Genomic DNA, 16,820 nt, shown 5'->3' with positions numbered 1-16,820 from the left:
TGCTGCTGAGGTAACCAATACATCTGTTGTATTACATCAATGCCCAGCACTGGAAGGGTTAAGCACAGAACAGCTTCACTGGACACCTGGCAGCAGGGGGGAGGAGGCCTTCACAAATCAATCCTAGCCTGCACTGCTGCACTATCTGTACAACTGCTATTAAGCACTTAATCTGTGGCAGTTTAGGGATTGATTTGCACTTTTCTTAACCGGAGTGTAGCACTAGAAATCCACGCTAAACTGCCACTATTACTTAGGATTTCGAGAAGTTTCTTATCATGCAGAACAGTTCCTCTGCTGGTTAGAACAGTTTAAGAAGAAAAAACTGTCGGTAATGCTTTGATAAATCTGGCCTAATGATCCCAGGCAGGGATGCTCGGATGTGCCTCATCCACGAATTCGGCAATCCGCGTGGTTGCAAAAAAAAATCCGCATTCGCCCCCGCCGCATGCGGATTTTCGTCCGCGTCCACGCAACCATTTGGATTTTTTCCCGTGAATGGCGTAATCACGCGTGGATTCACGCCCGGAGGCGGATTTTCTTTTAACGTTAATAACAAAGCCCCCATACATGCTACAGTCCCCCAAATAGCATGGATTATCGAGGTGATAAGGGGCAACATAACTTCAACATAAAAAATTCCCCCAAATTTTTTTTTCTAGAGAAAATGGATTTTAAAGTGAAATCAACACTTTAAATGGGGCTATTAATTGGTAATAAGTGGTTTTAAAAAGGGATATACGCGTTAAGCAGTCAAAGAGGTGAAGGCGAGTTCCAATGGCACTTGGCGGCGAAGGTACCGCTGGAGGAGGATGAGTGGCTGACGGCAAAAAGGCTCCAGAGAGGTTTTTGTAATTTTTTGTGTGTTTTTTTTGCAGCAATTAGCAATGACATCGCAGCAGAGTTGTCAGTGGACATGGGCAGTGTGCACGCAGAGTGCAGTGGTGGAAGCGACTGAGTCAGGAGAAGGACTATGCGGGCGGTCAGTTCAGCAGCACAGAAGGACCACGGCAACATACTGGTGGTAGTAGTAGCAGCACAGCGTCATAGTGCTGGCCAAAAAATTAAATGCACCCGGTGACCCGGGCAGTGTGAACGCAGAGTGTAGTAGCGACTGAGTCAGGAGGACAAAGTGGGCGGTCAGTTCAGCAGCAGCAGCACAGTAGTAGTAGCACAGCGTCATAGTGCTGGCCAAAAAATTAAATGCACCCGGCGACCCGGGCAGTGTGAACGCAGAGTGTAGTAGCGACTGAGTCAGGAGGACAAAGCGGGCGGTCAGTTCAGCAGCAGCAGCACAGTAGTAGTAGCACAGCGTCATAGTGCTGGCCAAAAAATTAAATGCACCCGGCGACCCGGGCAGTGTGAACGCAGAGTGTAGTAGCGACTGAGTCAGGAGGACAAAGCGGGGGGTCAATTCAGCAGCAGCAGCACAGTAGTAGTAGCACAGCGTCATAGTGCTGGCCAAAAAATTAAATGCACCCGGCGACCCGGGCAGTGTGAACGCAGAGTGTAGTAGCGACTGAGTCAGGAGGACAAAGCAGGCGGTCAGTTCAGCAGCAGCAGCACAGTAGTAGTAGCACAGCGTCATAGTGCTGGCCAAAAAATTAAATGCACCCGGCGACCCGGGCAGTGTGAACGCAGAGTGTAGTAGCGACTGAGTCAGGAGGACAAAGCGGGCGGTCAGTTCAGCAGCTCAGAAGGAGGACCATGGCAACTTACTGGTAGTAGTACCATAACACCAAAAAATTAACCAAGGTAGGCACTAGGCAGGTAGTAAATGTCTTTATAAAGGCAGGCATAGTTAACAACAGCACATGCAGCAGCCACTTCATGTCCCCCTGTGTCCGACAATAGGGGCCAGGAACTCACCTTCCACCCAAGCCTGGTTGATTTTCAGGAAGGTGAGTTTGTCCACAGAGGCGTGGGAGAGCCGAGAGCGCTTCTCTGTGACCACGCCACCGGCCGCACTAAAGCATCTCTCTGAGAGGACACTGGAAGGAGGGCAGGATAGGAGTTCCAGGGCGTACTGGGAAAGCTCGCTCCAGATGTCCAGTCTCTTGACCCAGTACTCCAAGGGGTCCACGGGGCTGTCGGTGTCATTGAGCCCGCTGGATGACCCCATATAGTCAGACACCATGGTGGTCAGTCGTTGCTTGTGCTGGTTGGTGGTGGATGCTGTGGCGGGCACCTCTGTTCTGGGCTGCTGCACTGCATACAGGCTCTTGCTTAGGCTCTTCAGGTCTCCAGGGCGCCAGTTGCTGCTGCTGCTGCTGGTGGTTGTTGTTGTGCTGCTAGTGGCAATGGCAGGCACCTCTTGCTGGCTTGGCAGAGCAGTTACAGTGGGGGTGGAAGGCTGGGGGAATGCTTCCAGTAGTCTGCGCACAAGGGCCTCCTTCAACTCCCTTGTGCGTTGCTCGGTGGTGGATGGCGTCATTAAGTCTCCCAGCTTCCCCTTCAGACGGGGATCAAGCATCAAGGTAATCCAGATGTCCTCCCTTGAACGCATCTGGATCACCCGGGGGTCCCTGCGAAGGCAGCGCAACATGTGCACAGCCATGGGAAACAAGTGGGCCCTGCCAGCAAGATCTTCCTCGTCCTCGCCATTGTCCCATAACGCATGCCTGTCCTCTTCCTGTGCCATGTCGTTGTCCTCCTCAAACCGCCATCCACGTACAACGCCTGCTGCACTCTGCTCCTCCTCCTCCTCCTCATTCAGGTTAGGGACCTCCAACTCTTCCACTACCTGCTGTGAGCCCTCCTCTGAGCTGGACTGTGCTGCCATCTGCTCCTGTTCTTCCAACTGCCTCAGGGCTTCATCCCCACGCTCAATTAAATTGTCCATTGCCTGCTCCAGTAGACAAACCAAGGGCACCCACTGGCACACAGAGGCCCGCTCCTCACTGACCATCTTGGTTGCCTCCAGGAAGGGACTCAGCACCAGGCATACTTGCTGCATCAGTGTCCACTGAGTGGCAGTAATCATGGGGACTTGCTGGTTGCTGGGGACACTTGGGTCTAGCATGTAGGCCCTAAGAGCCAGCCTGTGCTGACACAGCCGCTCCAACATGGCCAGAGTCGAATTCCAGCGAACTGGCATGTCGATGATCATCCGGTGTTGTGGCCTTCCATACTGCTGCTGTAAGGTGAACAAGAGTGCAGAGGCAGTGGCTGACAGGCGGAAAAAGCGTACCACCGCCCGGGCATCCTGCAGCAGCTCGCTCATCCCCTGGTAGGTGCGCAAGAAGCGCTGCACCACAAGATTGAGCACGTGGGCCAAGCAGGGGATGTGCTGGAGGTTTCCCTGCTGCACTGCTGCCACCAGGTTGGCCCCGTTATCGGCTGCCACATACCCCACTTCCAGGCCTCTGGGGGTCAGCCACCTCCGCTCCTGCTTCCTGAGGGCGGCCAGGACGTTGGTGGCCGTAAGCCTCTCCTTCCCCAGGGGCCCCAATTTTAAAAGGGCTTGGCAGTGCCGAGGCTTGGCGCTGCTGCTGCCGAGGCGGGCTTGCTTTCCGGGTGCTGAGGGAGTGTCGTGACAGGACCCTTCTGCATCCCCCCTGATCCCGCGTGGTGGCACCACTAGCTGGGCTGATGCGCTCTTGTCCTCCCTCCCTTCCGTCAGTGTCACCCAGTGGGCCGTAAAGGACAGGTAGCTACTGGCATGTCGATGATCATCCGGTGTTGTGGCCTTCCATACTGCTGCTGTAAGGTGGACAAGAGTGCAGAGGCAGTGGCTGACAGGCGGAAAAAGCGTACCACCGCCCGGGCATCCTGCAGCAGCTCGCTCATCCCCTGGTAGGTGCGCAAGAAGCGCTGCACCACAAGATTGAGCACGTGGGCCAAGCAGGGGATGTGCTGGAGGTTTCCCTGCTGCACTGCTGCCACCAGGTTGGCCCCGTTATCGGCTGCCACATACCCCACTTCCAGGCCTCTGGGGGTCAGCCACCTCCGCTCCTGCTTCCTGAGGGCGGCCAGGACGTTGGTGGCCGTAAGCCTCTCCTTCCCCAGGGGCCCCAATTTTAAAAGGGCTTGGCAGTGCCGAGGCTTGGCGCTGCTGCTGCCGAGGCGGGCTTGCTTTCCGGGTGCTGAGGGAGTGTCGTGACAGGACCCTTCTGCATCCCCCCTGATCCCGCGTGGTGGCACCACTAGCTGGGCTGATGCGCTCTTGTCCTCCCTCCCTTCCGTCAGTGTCACCCAGTGGGCCGTAAAGGACAGGTAGCTACTCCACGAGTCCATGGTCACGTGGACCCGCTTGCCCACAGAGTAGTCCAGGGAACGGGCCACGTTTTCCACCGCAAACTTGTGGAGTGCTGGGATCGCGCTCCTGCTGAAATAGTGGCGATTGGGGACTTGCCACTCGGGGATGCCAAATTGGAGCAGCGTCCGCATGGCGCTCCCCTCCTGCACCAGGGAGTAGGGAAGCAGCTGTGATGCCATGGCCCGGGCCAGCAAGCCATTTAGTTTGCGGATCCGCCTGTGGCTTGGAGGCAGAGGCTTGGTCAGACCCTGAAAGGTGTCGCTCAGCAGGGTCTGACGACGCTGGGATGCAGGGGAGACAGAGGAGAGAGACGAACACTGGCTGCCAGCCTCAATGTCTGTGTCCTGAGTAGCCGAGGTGGAAGAGCGCTTGCGTGCTACTACTGCTGCTGCTGTGGGGGATTCACGACCCTGAGGGAGGGATGATGCTGCTGCGCTGGTGGGCCTTCTGCTCTCAGGAACCCCTGCCAGCAGTGCCTGCTTCCTCTTAAACTCCGCATACTCGCGGCAGTGGCGGCTTCTCAGGTGGCCCTGGAGGGATGAGGTACCCATCTTGCTCAGACTTTTCCCACGGCTCAATCTTTTGCTGCATAACCTGCACACAGCATACCTTTTGTCATCAGTACATTCCTCAAAGCAATCCCACACTGGTGACTTTAATTTACTGCGGCCCCCACTAGCAGAGGGTAAAGCGGAACAATGTGTGGTAGTAGTTGCCGGGGGTTGCATGGTGGTGGTGCCGGCTGAAGCAGTGTCCTGTCTACTTCCTCCACGCCCACTGCTGCCGATGCCCCTGCCCCTGCCTGACATATGGCGATATCCTTGCCTAGGCCGAGGTGACTCGTCATCCTGCTCTGCCTCTGACCATTCTTCCACGGACTCAGCAGGCTGCACATAGTTAGGGTCCACAACGTCGTCATCATCAGCAGCATCATCATAATCCAGCTCTTCCTCTGACTCCCCCGCCTCCTCTTCTGTCCCTACATCCCCAGACACAGACCCAACTTCTTCATCACCAGAATTCAACAACGCTTGTGATTGTGGCCCGATCTCAATCTCTGCCACATCAGTCCCCAGTAAGTCCTGAGCTTCTTGCATCAGCAGGTTCCCAGAAGCCGGACTGAGGGACAGAACGCTGTCATCCTGGGAGGGCTGCTGACCAGTGGGTGCTGGGGTGGATGTCACAACAAGCGTGGGACGTTGGCTGCTGCTGCTGCTTGGAGTGGTGCTCACAGTAGAGGTCTGGGAGGAAGTCATGATGTCCATGAGTACGTCAGGTTCCATTTGCTCAACCACCACACGGGGACCAGAAACTTTAAAATATTTGGACAATGGCGTCCGCTGACTCGGCCCAGGCTTTGCTGCCCCCCTTTCTGCTGCATCACGACCACGTACAGCTGGGCGTCCTCTCCCTGGACGTGGAGCAGTCCCAGAAGTGGCTGAGGCAATTGAACTCCCTTTCCTCTCACCCCGCGAAACCCTGCCAGACATGTTGCTAGTAATGAATCACTGGATGCAGTGGGCACAGTACAAGGTCACTGAAGGATGCAGTGGGCACAGTACAAGGTCACTGAAGGATGCAGTGGGCACAGCAGTGGGCACTGGATATACAACTAGGTCACTGAAGGATGCAGTGGCCACAGTACAAGGTCACTGAAGGATGCAGTGGGCACAGCAGTGGGCACTGGATATACAACTAGGTCACTGAAGGATGCAGTGGGCACAGTACAAGGTCACTGAAGGATGCAGTGGGCACAGTACAAGGTCACTGAAGGATGCAGTGGGCACAGCAGTGGCCACTGGATATACAACTAGGTCACTGAAGGATGCAGTGGCCACAGTACAAGGTCACTGAAGGATGCAGTGGGCACAGTACAAGGTCACTGAAGGATGCAGTGGGCACAGCAGTGGGCACTGGATATACAACTAGGTCACTGAAGGATGCAGTGGCCACAGTACAAGGTCACTGAAGGATGCAGTGGGCACAGCAGTGGGCACTGGATATACAACTAGGTCACTGAAGGATGCAGTGGGCACACAAGGATGTCACACTGTGTAATGAGATGCTCATATGCCAGCGAGCGAGCGAGCAGTGGGCACTGGGCACGGCACAAGGTCACTGACAGAATGAATGAACAGCGCTGGCAGAGAGTGGTGGCGCCGGCGGTGTGACTGGCTGCCTGCAAATAGTACAAGTGTATAAACTGTCACTGGAATATACACTGCAGTGAACACTGCAGCTGCACTAACCTGCCTGCCTGCACTCTACACACAGATAATCCCCACTCCCACTACACTGCAGCACTGAACCTGCCTGCACAGCACTACACACAGTTAAATAATCACTAGACTCCCACACTCCCACTACACTACACTGACTACAACTAACTACAGCAATCACTCACTGACTAGCTAACTGTGTACAGTATAAGAGCAGTGTTAGCAAAAAAAACGCTTTGTTTTTAACACAATAAATGCACTTGCTCAAACAACAATGGCCTGGAGATAATCCTCTCAGCACCACAGTCTAACAAGGACAGAGCTTTTCCATCATGGCCGCCGCTTTATATTCAGGAGGGGAGGGCATAGCTCCCCTCCTGTGATTGGTTGCTAGGGCCTGGCTGGGGCACTCTGATTGGCCTGCAATGTGTCACTTCCGCATAGTTTGACGCATTTCCGCAAACCACAACTTCAGCGCCGGGTTTCACGAGCGTGAATGCGGATTTCTGTCCGCATTCACGCGTAGCCGAAGCAGATTTTCGTGGTTGAAAATCTATTCACGGCTTAGCGTGTCCGAGGCGGAATGCGTCAAAATGGTCGTGAATCCACGCGTAAGCGTGATCACGACCTGGCGGTGAGCACCACTGATCCCAGGCATCTCATTAATGCCGGCAATCATTGACACGGGGAACTACATTCCCATTCATCTCCCCTCTAAAGATCGGCGACAAGAATGCGTGGGAGAGAACAGTAGTGTGTGGCGGCAAGGGGCAAGTATCTACGTCCCTGCGAGGTGTAGAGCCATTTTTCAGGTAGGTAGATACTTGTCCCGGGGGAGGGGAAGTGGTTAATTCTGCTTGCATTATGGGTGGCCGGTTCCCCTACCGTGCATGTTTCCACTGACCTAGGAATGGAAGGAAATTCACCCAATCAAATTTGGTAGTTACCAATCCATACAGGCGGGTAATGAGATGCTAACAACTTAATCTTGCATGCAAATTTAATGTGATGTGAACAATTTGCATATGTCTGCATCAACTTAAAATTATTTGCATATGGAGCCCGCTATTTTATTGAGCCCCTCAATTTCCCTTAATTGCCAATATTAAAATGGGTGTCTACGGTGCAACCAAACTTCCATGGAGCAAGATATTTATTGTGTACAGTGGTAAAGGTGGAGCATTTATCAGCGGGTTTACGGCAGGAGGGGCGGGAAGAATTAGGTATCGGTCGGGGGGCAATTAGAGTTAGGCATTGGGAGGGCTCGTGTAAGAATCGAGTTAAGTTTAGCAATAGTAAAATATAGGTAATTTCATCAATATTCTATAGGCGATATTTCTAGCACCCACATTTTTACCGCCCATTTTAGCATTTGTGCATTTGTGATTAGGCAATAGGAAGATATTTACATGGGGGTAGAGATAATTATAACCCTAGCTCGCAGGGGTGTAACTAGTCCCCACTGGGCCCCCCTGCAGAATTTCAGAGCTGCCCCCCCCCCCCAGGGCCCACTCGTGGCCGTTTCATTGGGGCTGGGGGGGGGGCAGCTCTGAAATTCTGCAGGGGGGCCCGGTGGGGCCTAGTTACGACCCTGCTAGCTAGGGTTACAATTGCATATTTGCATGCCAATGTGCATTGGTGGCAGCTTACCAGATCTCTATACGAGATCACAGATTACATAGATTATACATACAATTGAAATTGTATTGTGTGTGGACTCATCAACCAATCCAAAAGGTTTCCGGAAGTGACGTCAGCCGCTAGAGCGAGGAGTCTGCGGTGGATCGCACGGAAGAAGGTATGTATCTGCTCGCCGCTGCCCGCTGCCCACACTATATCCAGCTGGAGGGGAGCGCAGAGGGGAGAGCCCCGAGGTGAGGGAGAGGGGGGGAACTTCCCCTCTCCCTGCCGACTGTGGCCAAGGCTTACCCCTCATGCTGCCACCCCTCCAGCCCCCACAAAACGGCCCCGAGCCGGCCCCAGGTAGCATGGGCTGCAGGGCCTATTGTTACGCCACTGTTAGCTAGTCCTGTAGGGTAAAGGGTTATTTCAACAACCTCTCTAGGTACAACAATATATCAATAAAAACAATTAAGGTAAAGTCCTCTCTGAAAGGCAGGATTCTTTGCAGAGGATATTCCTTTAGATTGTGAGCCTGCAAAGGCAAGGATCTCTCACCCTTTTGTGTCTTGGATTTTGTTATACAAGTTGTAGATTTTGTTATACAAGTCGTGGAAAACAGACGACCAATGTGGCACAAACATCTTTACCGGTGAGGCATTTTCCCCACCGATATTCATCATTCAAAGGCCTCTGTACGCACGTGTTCAACTGCACGATATCTGCCCGATATCTGCCCAACAGTCTTCTGAGTTGATCCACCACACCAGCAGGGGCATTTCTAGAAACCCAAAGAGATCTGGGGCACTTTTGGGCAGTCCATCCGGAAATTGGGTGTGGCTATGCACCAGAATGTGGGTGTGGTTATGGGTGGAGCTAACGTTACATGAACAGTGGTTGTATGAAGCACCCTCTCCATTAATACAAAAAACATAAAATAAAAAAATAAAAAATGCAGCATATCACATAAATAGGCAGTGTCACTTAAAGATAACTGGGCAGAGTTACCTAGCCTGTGCTAGCAGTACTTGCTTTTTGCTGGATGGGCTGGCCTGCGGACAGGTTATCTGGCAGTTCCCCCATAACATTCCATGATCTTCTAATGGACCCCCTTCCATGCTCCCACTGGCCTCCCATTCAGGCACCACAACTCCCAGCATGCCTCCATAGAAGAGCCACAGCTCCCTGCATGCCCACATAGAGGCACCACAGCACCCAGCATACCTCTGATTGATGCACCACAGCTCCCAGCATGCCCGCTGTATTGAGTCAACACAGATGAGTCTGCCTGGGGGACATGAGGAGCACCCCATAATAGATCCAGGGCATGTGCCACTCATCTTTAAGGCTAGCAATGGCCCTGTCTGCCAGACAGATTGGGCAAAATGCCTGATATCGGTCACTCGTCATGTCATTTGGCTACATTTTTGCACACGAGTGTCATCCAACATGGCAAAATCTGTCATTTGACAGACGTTTTAAGCGACTTCAGATGAGCATATGTGTATGAGGCTTTACACTCACTTTACACACACACACACACACACAAGTACAATGCTTCAGGGCTGGGCCTAGGCAGAGGCATGAGAGGCACAAGCCTTGGGTGTAGCTGGGTGCACACAGAGGTTTCGTTTGGAGGGCACAGCTCAGAGCAGGTGGACAGTAGTACTGTGCTACTCCACTCATAACACCCCAGGCTTGCTGTCAGTGTGCTGCTTGAGACCTGGGCAAGAGGTCACATTTTGATGGAGAGGAAAGCTTTAACCACTTCACCCTAACTGGACGAAAATTTTCATCCAGTTAGGGTGCGCGCACTCCCGCGGGTCGCGCACGCTCCCGTGGGCCCCACCGTGCACGCTCCCGCTGCCGATCATTAGCCCAGCCATCAATGAAAGACATTATAAATCCCTTTCACTGATCGGACCCCCCCCCCCCGGAGAAAAGCCGACAGCGTCTCTTCAGACGCTGCGGCTTTTCTGAGATCAAAAAGTTCCCCGTCTTCATACTTCTTCCTGGGAGCGAGATCGATCACTCCCAGGACTTTTTGACTGTGGCCATCTTGTGGCCAAATAGCAAACTACACCAAAAAACACTTTGTATTAAATAAATACATTTTTAAACATTTAAAATCCCCTGTTTACCTCCCACACCAAAAAATACCTACATACAAGTTTTAATAAAAAATAAAATAAAAAATGACAATAATAATAATACAAAAAAACATAAATAGTTACCTAAGGGTCTGAACTTTTTAAATATTCATGTGAAATGATTTAAATTATGGGCTTCTAAATAGTGATGGACGCAAATTGAAAAAATGCACCTTTATTTCCAAATTGAATATCGGCGCCATACATTGTGATAGGGACATCATTTAAATGGTGTAATAAGCGGGACAAATTGGTAAATAAAGTACATAGGTTTTTAATTATGGTAGCATGTATTAATTTCAAACTATAATGGCTGAGCAATAATGATTTTTTTCCATTTCTTTCTTAATATTCCTGTTAAAATGGATTTAGAATACATTTATTCTCAGCAAAATGTATAACCCACAGAAAGCCTAATTGGTGGCGGAAAAAACAAGATATAGATCAATTCATTGTGATGAGTAGTGCTAAAGTTATTGGCAAATAAATGGGAGGTGAAAGTTGCTCAGATGTAAAAAAAAATCTCAACCCTGTAGGCTGAAGTGGTTAAAGAGACATTGAAGCGAAAAAAAAATTATGATATAATGAATTGGTTGTGTAGTACGGATAATTACTAGAACATTAGTAGCAAAGAAAATATTCTTATATTTTTATTATCAGTTATATAGTGTTTTTCATAACATTGCATCATTCTCTAAGATTTGCAGTTTACACACTACTCAGCATTATAAATGATTTTACAGAGCAGGCTGTGAACTACTGGCCTGTCCTCTGGAGAGAAAAAGAAAATACAGTGACTGACAGCTGAAATAGTAAGCTTCAGAAGACAGAGCTCTCTGCGACTTTGAAGGTCGTGGAGCTCAGTGGCTCTTTTGCATAGATAACTGGAGTTTCTTAACTCTTCCTGTACTGGAAACAATATTAGACTTATGTCTCTGCTCCTAATGTTTTATTTCTTAGCTGTGCTACACATACAAATCATTATTCTCCAAAGTTTGTATGCAAGACCTGCTATGGATGACTGGCGAAAATGAGGACAATGCTTCAGGCAGAGGCATGAGAGGCACAAGCCTTGGGTGCAGACAGAGGTTGGGAGGGCACAGCTCAGAGCAGGTGCACAGTAGTACTGCGCTACTCCTTACACCCCAGACTTACTGTCTGTGTGCTGCTTCAGACCTGGGCGAGCGGTCAATTTTTGATGGTGAGGAAAACTTTAACATATCTGCCTTGGGCACTGGAGGTGCCTGTCCTGGCCCTACAATGCTGCCTGGACTCATTTACTAATATTGTGAGGAAGGGGATGCAAGTTATGCAGCTGTGTGACAAATGTTAATATTCTAGGATAACAAATGAGCAGAAGATACACGATCACGTTTCCTTCATACATCATAAAGAGATCCTCCTTACCCCATTCCTCTTCGTCTTCCATTTCTATACTTTCAGATGAAGTAGAAGCATTTGAGATGTGTGGACTCTCCAGAGATCATGTCGATGACTCAAAAGAAAAGTATCCTTGGATTGCCAAAATATCAATCATTGTAAGTAGCAATAAATAACACCAAAACACAAATAGATCAGGCTTTCCAAAACACTGACTGGGCAGGAAAGTTATTTGTTTCCATATAGCGATAGACTATCTGTTAAAAAGTCACAAGATTATTCGATCATCCTAAAGGTGTCCACTAACGGTCCAATTCCTAGCGAAACATCGTTTGAGCGATCAGAAATTTTGATCGTAATCAATTGTGCACATCAACTGAGACTATTTACAACCAATTCGAACGATTATAAAAATAGTCATCCGATTGGATTTTCGTCAAATCAAAATTTGGATTTTCTTGTTGGTTGTGATACATAGGAAGCAAAGATTGGTTCGTTGATGGTGTCGTGAACGATTTTTCTTCCGATCAGAATTGTCTGATTGCTCGAACAATTTTTTTGCTAGAAACTGGACGATCCAAATTCTAGTGAAAAATTGTTCGAGCAATCAGATAATTCTGATTGGAAGTGAAATCGTTCACTACACCATCAATAAACCAATCTTTGCTTTCTATCTATATCTGGTTAGATGAAAATCCAATCGGACGACTATTTTTTATAATCGTCCGTAATTGATTGTGCCCATCAATGGAGATTATTTACAACCAGGGATGATCACCGACCTTAATCCCGAGTAATGAGGTTTAATTACAGCAGGTGTGCGGCGGGGGATGAAAGGGTTATTTACCCATAAATCAGCATCCTCGCCACGCTTCATATCAGTCCATGCGTCCTATTAGTCGTGTCCATGCCTCGCTGCCGTCATTTCCTCCCTCAAGCCGGAAGGAGGAAGTGACGGCAGCGAGGCATGGAACGCTGCTAATAGGGGGATGCATGGACCTATATGGAGCGCAGGGAGGACGCTGATTTATTTTTCATTCCCCGCCGCACACCTGCTGTAATTAAATCTCATTTGAATCACGAGTAATCACTCGTGATTACGGTTTGTGATCATCCCTGTTTACAACCAATCCTTTCAGAATTTCTGATCGCTCAAATGATTTTTCACTAGAAATTTGACCCTTAAAGGGGAACTGAAGAGAGAGGTATATGGAGGCTGTCATGTTTATTTCCTTTTAGACAATACCAGTTGCCTGGCAGCCCTGCTGATCCTCTGCCTCTAATACTATTAGCCATAGCCCCTGAACAAGCATGCAGCAGATCAGGTGTTTCAGTAGTTCAGACTTATAAGTCTGATCTGACAAGACTAGCTGCATGCTTGTTTCTGGTTTTAATCAGATACTACTGCAGAGAAATAGACCAGCAGGGCTGCCAGGCAACTGGTATTGATTAAAAGGAAATAAACATGACAGCCTCCATATACCTCTCTCTTCAGTTCCCCTTTAATGGCCATCTTCATGGTGGCCACTAATGACCCAATCTTTTTCATCCAATCTTACCACTTCTGTGTAATATAAGAGACTGCCTAACTTATCCATTTAACCTCCCTGGTGGTCTTTTAGAAACCGCCAGGGGGCAGCGCAGCACTATTTTTTAATTATTTTTTTTAAATCATGCAGCGAGCCTAGGGCTCGTTACATGAAAGGCGCTGTACAGCGGCATCCCCCCACCCGCCTCCGGCGATCTTTGATCAGGAAATTCCGTTCAAAGAACGGGATTTCCTGAAGGGCTTCCCCTGTCGCCATGGCGACGGGGCGGGATGACGTCACCGACGTCATGTACGTCGTGACATCTAAGGGAGTCCCGATCCACCCCTCAGCGCTGCCTGGCACTGATTGGCCAGGCAGCGCACGGGGTCTGGGGGGGGCGTCACGGCGCGGTGATCAGCGGCGATCGGAATGCACACGCAGCTAGCTTACCGCCATGAAGGTTAATATATTCTTTCAATCTACCCTTAATGTACCTGGGATGCGTGAATCCTATGTGTGGCCAGATAGGCACAGCCCTGGAGTCCAGGTGGGTGCGCCCAAAGGCGACTGCTGCTGAGTGCGACTGGATAATCTGATGCGAGGTATGGTACAGAACACAGTAGACTTAGTCAGGGATAAGCCAGGAGCCCGTTAACAGGAAATCAGTCCGGAACAGGTGAGGCACAGGAACGTAAGTCAAACCCGATAGTCAAAGGATTGCCAAGGATAAAAGCCAGGATATCAGTTCATGAGGGAAAGTCTCTTAGGACACAGGAACACCGGGAACAGGGACTCAGGAAAGGATCAGTGAATAATGGCGCACAGCGCCTATGTATAAAAATGGCGCCGCATTAAAAAGATATGCTTATCGCTATTTATCGTTAGTACTGCATAATAATGGCGCACAGGGAAAAAAGAAGAAAAATGGCACACACTAACGTTATTTATCAATAGTGGCACACACTAACGTTATTTATCAATAGTGCTGTTCATTTACAAAACAGTAGACGTTATTGCCCACAGTAACGTTATTTATCAATAGCGTCCTACATAAGCCAAACTGCAGACGTTATTTAGCTGCAAAACAGTGAATGGATATAATGTAACACTGTCAAGGTTAGGGTTAGGCACCACTGGGGAGGTTCTTAGGGTTAGGCACCACCAGGGGGGTGGTTAGGGTTAGGCACCACCAGGGGGGTGGTTAGGGTTAGGCACCACCAGGGGGGTCTTAGGGTTAGGCACCACCAGGGGGGTCTTAGGGTTAGGCACCAACCGGGGGGGTCTTAGGGTTAGGCACCAACCGGGGGGGTCCTAGGGTTAGGCACCACCAGGGGGGGTTAGGGATAGGTACAGAGAGTACAAACGTACTATCAAAATTATTTTGAGTATTTTCTTGCTTGCTGGTGGCTTTGCATGCATTTTATTGACAAATTTAAAAATAAAACCTAGGAGATAACTCAGGTGAAGAAGTGAATTGCACATGCATAGCTCCCAACTGTCCCTCTTTCGGAGGGACAGTCCCTCTTTGGGAGCCCTGTCCCTCTGTCCCTCTTTCCTCCACATTTGTCGCTCTTTCAGGACTTTGTCCCTCTTTCTATGTAAATATATATGTATTTCTCTAGTAAAAAAATGTGTTTGACTCTAAACTCTATTCCCATCCTTTAAATTGATATAATACTAATTTTAAAATGTTAATATGAAGGAAAATGAACCAGAATAGAAAGGACCAGTGTGGTTTGAATTATAAAACAACATATTTTTCTTATGAAATATCTTCATGGTATGCGTGACTAGGGTTGTGATGGGGGCGTGATCAGAGGTGTGGCAGGGGCGTGGCTTAAGTGTCCGTTTTTCTCATCTGAAAAACTTGAGAGGTCTGCATATGGTCCCTGATGCTCAGGCAACCAGCCTCAATCCAGGAAGTGCTTATAAAACATAATGCAGGAAGTGCTCACAGGGATGCATGGCAGATTCCAGCCACTAGATGGCGCGGGAACGTCTAAAGGTTCTGGAAGGGAAAACATTTCTGTAGTCAAAGTCCTGAGCTGATGGGCTGCCCTGGGCAACCACTTGCTGAGGCGTGACACTTATACTACATAGATGTGGTAAAATTGGATGAAAAAGATTGGCTCATTAGTGGTCACCATTTAAGTCCAAGCCGAAGAGAGTGAAGCCTCAGGATTCTATTCAGGCTTCCAACGGGTGTCCAATGTCCCCCGTCGCTGAGCGCGCCACCTCCAAATCAGGGCTGCGCTCCTCCTCCGTTATGAGCGCGGCCATGCATGCGCAGTAGCATGGAGCTGCTCGTACATGAGCTTACTGTGCATGTGCGGACATGCGCACGCAGCCACGCTGCAGGAAGAAGCTTTACGGCACTGATATGATTACCACGCTCAGCGACGGGGGACATCAGAATACTGAGGGAAGCCTCAATAGGATCTTGAGGCTTTCCTCTCTTTAGGTAAGTAACTAATTTTATACCCAAGCTTCAGCTCAGGTACACTTTAAATGAGTGTTATGTATTATCAGGACTTAAAGGATACCCGAAGTGACGTGTGACATGATGAGATAGACATGGGTATGTACAGTGCCACGCACACTAATAACTATGCTGTATTCCTTTTTTTTCTTTCTCTGCCTGAAAGAGTTAAATATCAGGTATGTAAGTGGCTGACTCATTCCTGATTCAGACAGGAAGTGACTACAGTGTGACCCTCACTGATAGGAAATTACAACTATAAAACGCTTCCCTAGCAGAAAATGGCTTCTGAGAGCAGGAAAGAGATAAAAAGGATCAATAGTTCATAGCTTTTAGCTCTGGCATACTTCAATGAATGTGTCATTGAGCAAAAACAATAAAACAGTTAAAACTTGAAAAGTAGATTTACACATAAAATAAAACTGTGGCATATCTTAAAAATACCTTTTTAGGAGAAGGAAAATAGATGCAATCATTTGTTTAATTAGTTTATTTTCGCTTCGGTGTCCTTGAAAGGGAACCCAAGGTAAGAGGGATATGGAGGCTGACATGTTTACCGTATTTTCTGGCGTATAAGATGACTCGGCATATAAGACGACCCTCCAACTGTTCCAGTTAAAATATTGAGTTTGAGATATACTCGCCATATAAGACTACCCCTCTTCCAACGCACGCCAAATAAAAATTAAAACAACATTATATAGTGGTTCTATGTATAAACAGATACCGGTGCTGTACTGTATATGGTACCCAGTATATAACAGTAACAATATACCGGCGATTGACTGGTTGGATTGGTCAACTCTCCCTCTCCCTGCGTGGATTGGTCAGCACTCGCTGTCTACCTGTTTATCAGAGCCGTATGGAAGAATAGATTGTGCTGTACCCATAAAACACGCCTCTTTCACCTGTCTGGCCCACCTTGTACCCTATTTACCTCCTTTTCTGCCCCTCAGATCTCGCACATGCATGCCTGCACCCAGGGGCGTAACTAAGAGCTACGGGGCCACCGGGAGAAATTCTGAGTGCCCCCCCTGGGGCCCGCTCGTGGCCGTTTTGGGGGGCTGGAGGGGTCGCAGCATGAGGGGAAAGCTATGGCCACACTCGGCGGGGAGAGGGGACGGTCCCCCCCTCCCTCACCTCGGGCTTTCCCCTGTGTGCTCCCCTCAAGCTTCAATAGCTATA

At 49.4% G+C, this 16,820-nt stretch overlaps 1 protein-coding gene across 1 annotated transcript in view; it reads left to right on the top strand.

Moving 5' to 3' along the window:
- Positions 1-16,820, top strand: part of LOC137528779 (complement factor B-like) — a 150,909-nt gene that overhangs the window by 94,876 nt on the left and 39,213 nt on the right. The window contains exon 11 of the mRNA XM_068250351.1: positions 11,691-11,785. Coding sequence (XP_068106452.1) covers positions 11,691-11,785 — 95 coding nt within the window. The remainder of the gene's footprint in view (positions 1-11,690; positions 11,786-16,820) is intronic.

Source organism: Hyperolius riggenbachi, chromosome 8, assembly GCF_040937935.1.
Source record: "Hyperolius riggenbachi isolate aHypRig1 chromosome 8, aHypRig1.pri, whole genome shotgun sequence".
In the NCBI taxonomy this organism is placed as follows: domain Eukaryota; kingdom Metazoa; phylum Chordata; class Amphibia; order Anura; family Hyperoliidae; genus Hyperolius; species Hyperolius riggenbachi.
Note: the sequence above shows the minus strand (reverse complement) of the source record. Positions and strands in the feature narration are given on the sequence as shown.